At 43.7% G+C, this 3,817-nt stretch overlaps 1 protein-coding gene across 1 annotated transcript in view; it reads right to left on the bottom strand.

Moving 5' to 3' along the window:
- eml2 (EMAP like 2) overlaps positions 1-3,580 on the bottom strand; it is a 21,986-nt gene extending 18,406 nt beyond the window's left edge. The window contains exon 1 of the mRNA XM_017308160.1: positions 3,452-3,580. Coding sequence (XP_017163649.1) covers positions 3,452-3,546 — 95 coding nt within the window. The 5' untranslated portion in view covers positions 3,547-3,580. The remainder of the gene's footprint in view (positions 1-3,451) is intronic.
- Between the last annotated feature and the right edge of the window lie 237 nt (positions 3,581-3,817).

The raw sequence follows: 3,817 nt of genomic DNA, 5'->3' as shown, positions 1-3,817 counted from the left end.
GTCTGTTGCCTAGCAACCCCAGCGAAGCCCAGTCTGTTGCCTAGCAACCCCAGTAGAGCTCCAGCACGTTTCGTCAGCCGGTTTTACTGCTGTACAATGGCTGCTGGAAAAGATGTGTGTTCTGTTGTTGACTGACCATTCAGAAACCACTTGCTGCATTCCTGTTGGTTGTGCAGGAGGCTCTACTAATGCTTCTCAAAGATGTACGTTTGTATAGCTGCACATCTGTCTGCAGCCATTTTCACGTTCGAGTTTAAATGTTGAGTTGGCGTCGTGGCCAGCAGCAGCTTTTTAGAGTTAAAGTGACAGGACGCTCTAAAACAACTAAAATCTGAAAGGAAGGCAGAACTAAACAGACTGAAATCTTTTATCCAAGAAGGATTTTTTTTTTACAAAAAGTGTAGTGAACAGGTTTTGAATAGACCTTTTCTAACCTGACCAGTGAAGCACAATAGGTCTCCTTTATTGAGTCAAAGGAGACGTAAGCCTGTTTCAATGGGAGGCGCAGATTAAAGAGCAGATCAGAGAGCAGATGTCTGATCTGGTTCTGGTCAGGCGGAGGCCAGCAGCCCGGGTGTCGGCTCTTTTAACTAACCACATAAAGGCCCGGTTGTTTGCATGTCGTTCTGGCAGGGAGACGAGGCGTGGCGCGGCTGCAGCCAATCACAGGCCGCGGCTGACCCCGTAATTAGAGCAGAGCTGGCTGGGAAACTGGCAGAAGAACACAGTAAAAACCGGCACATCTAAAACCTCCTCACTGTGAAACGTGAGCGAGTCTCCTGGTTTCCAGGCGGAGAGGAACAAACAGAACCTTCATTAACATGCAGAACATTTTCCGCCTGGAATGGCTGCGCTCGGAAAACACACAGAGGGGACGGACGAGCTGCAGGGACGCACCAGGGGGACGCAGCAATCCTCCTGAGTATGTTTCTCCAGAGCTGCACGTTTCTGATAAACAAACCCCAAACAGAAACAAAATGTCTGCTGGTTTAAAGTTCAGAGGTTCAACAACAAGGGCAGCAATCAACTTAAAGACGAAAAACAGCAGATCTGTGATGGATGTTAAACTAAAAGACAGAAACAAAACCTGCTGGTAAAATCTTACCAGCTTTCTATGGAAGGCAGTTTTATCATTTACTACAGAATAGATCAGATTAAAAACCAAATCTGATTGTAAAAAGTTACTGTAGGTTCGGTAAACAGGAGGAAACTGACACATTTTCTTTTAACCAACAAGAACTCACTCAAAAATGTCTAATATGGCGAAAAACTATTAATTGTGATTATGTTGCATAATTTTTCCAAGAAAAAAACCCCGACAGAAACGCGTCGGAAAATGTCTTCATAGAGACCCAAATTCAACCCCTTAAAACCTCAACAAGCCTTCATAAAATATTTTAAGACATTTAGTTCAATTAGCTGTTGGAAGTGTGGTTTGATTATATATTCAAACAGCTTGCCATACTCCTGCTGCTAACCTGTCAGTTATTTCAGTTTTCAGCCCTGAAGCAGCAAAACCAGTTCAGAAAGTTTCATTTCATCAAACCTGCCAACATTTAGAGTCAAACCTCTTAGATAAGCAGGTCAAAGGTCATGTGGTTAAATTAAAAACAGCCGATCCCTGCTGGTAACCATCCACAAATGAAACCTGGACCCAAAAACAGTCAGAATAATTTATGACATCTATTCTAACTTTTTCCTTCCAGCCTTCATGTTTCACTTTATGTCTTTGCATTAAAAGATATTTCCAGTTAAGATATTTCCTGATTAGCTTTTCTTGTCGAGAACTAAAAGGGATCAGAAAACAAAGCGGTGCAGTCAAAGCCGCAGGGAGGAAATGGACGTTTCTACCCCACTAATGGTTTGTGGCGTCCTTCAACTGCGGGGTGATGGGTGCGGTCATCCATCAGCTGATCCATTATGACTTAAGTGCTGCAGCCGTCGACTTTAAAAACACGTTTTCTGCACGGTTCCACTCAGAAACCGCAAAATTACACAAAACCGGATTAAATCCTGCGGGATTCATCACGTCTGAAAACAGCTGAATCAAGATCACGTGCTCACAAAATGATTCCAGTGATTAAAAATAAGTTGTATTTAGTAGTAAATGAAGCAGAATGGTGCGGTGAAGTCATTTCAAAATCAGGTTTTTGTGTCGAACATCTAAAACGTGCAGGTCGGAGAAACTCAACCCAGTTCCTGGTGGGGCAGCAGAGTTTGCTGCATGTTGAGCAGGAAATGCGATCAAGCAGCGTTCACAACCGTGATCATGAAGCCGAACTCCCTCTGCGGCGCTCCGACTCGCCAGGTGATCCCCAGGTAAACCCCAACGCACACAAAGAAGAAGAAGAAGCTGCGGCTGGTTACCATAGCGACCGGATCAGATCTGCTGAGCCCTGCACCTTTCCTTCCCTATCCGTTTGTTTGTTTTTTACGTCAGGAGACGACTGTTTGCTGTAACCAATGACACAGAAGTTGTTACGTGGAGAGAAAACATTTTTAAAAAAACCCACAGATTTTGCCTCCAGTCGGGTTCTGCTGCCCCTCCCCACCGCGCCGCACACACAGACCCAACCACATCCAGCTGTTCGCGTGACAACACAAACCTCCTCAACGCTTAGAAATCTATAACACAATGTGAGTGGAAACCCGTCCGAAGTGGAGCAGAACCAGCAGGGAGTGGTCCCAGCGGGTCTCTGAAGCGTCGCTGTTGGCGTTTACCTGGAGGATCGCTTCATGTTTCCCCGTCAGAGCAGCTTCCAGCTTCCTGCAGAGCCGTTTGTGTCCCGTTCAGCAGCCGCACAGACACACACTTCCTCCTTCGCTCTGCAAACTTTTAGCTCAGCATCGCAGCCAATCAGAGGGCGGCTTCCAGCCCGAAGCCCCGCCCCCTCATGTTACCCAGTAACCACACCTCGTTACCAGGAAGGAAATCTGAGCCGTCAGCAGAAACGCAGGACAGCAGCACCAAACGGCCACATTTATCCGGGGAATTCATCACAATGTTTACTCTGACCTGAGCCAAACTGGAGTTTTTCTGTACAAAGATCAAGAACATTTTCCTCTTCATATGTTACAAACTTCATTGATTTTAATGTAAAATAAAGTTTTAAAGCTTTATGTTAATTTTTGGAAATATGGACTTAAAACTGTGTCATAACACTTTGTTGAATTTATTGTGGAAACAATAATTATGACAAACTAGTTCAAGTAAATCGCCTTCAGTTGGTTAATTGCAGTTTATTTAATTAAAATGTTTGGATTTGCCTGTTTCCACAGACTTCCAGTTTGTTCAGAAGAATTTAGTTTATTTTTATTTCAATAATCATGTCTGCTGGCTCATACAGTAAAACATCATACAAGAATAATTTCTGTTTGTTCTCGTTAAATAAACGGAAACTGTAATCTAGAGGCAGTTTTCAGCCTCCTGCCCCCCAGCAGCAGACGTTACCTTTTCCCACCAGAGGAGCTGCTGGAGGACGTGGTCCGACTCCGACTCTCTGCTGCCATCTCTCTGCGGACCAGGGTAAGTCTTTCTGTGGACATGCTCTTCCTGCAGACGGAAAAACAACAACAACAACAGATCTGAATGTCCAGAGCTTTAGGACTTTAATTTATGATTTTAAACAGGTTTGATGAAACTGGAAATAAGTATTGCTGCTGATTTTTATCCTGAAAACGTCATGATTTGGATTATGCAACCAAAATAATCACAAGATTAGAAGAAAGAAAGAAAGAAAGAAAGAAAGAAAGAAAGAAAGAAAGAAAGAAAGAAAGAAAGAAAGAAAGAAAGAAAGAAAGAAAGAAAGAAAGAAAG

Source organism: Poecilia reticulata, linkage group LG13 (assembly GCF_000633615.1).
Source record: "Poecilia reticulata strain Guanapo linkage group LG13, Guppy_female_1.0+MT, whole genome shotgun sequence".
NCBI lineage: Eukaryota > Metazoa > Chordata > Actinopteri > Cyprinodontiformes > Poeciliidae > Poecilia > Poecilia reticulata.
Note: the sequence above shows the minus strand (reverse complement) of the source record. Positions and strands in the feature narration are given on the sequence as shown.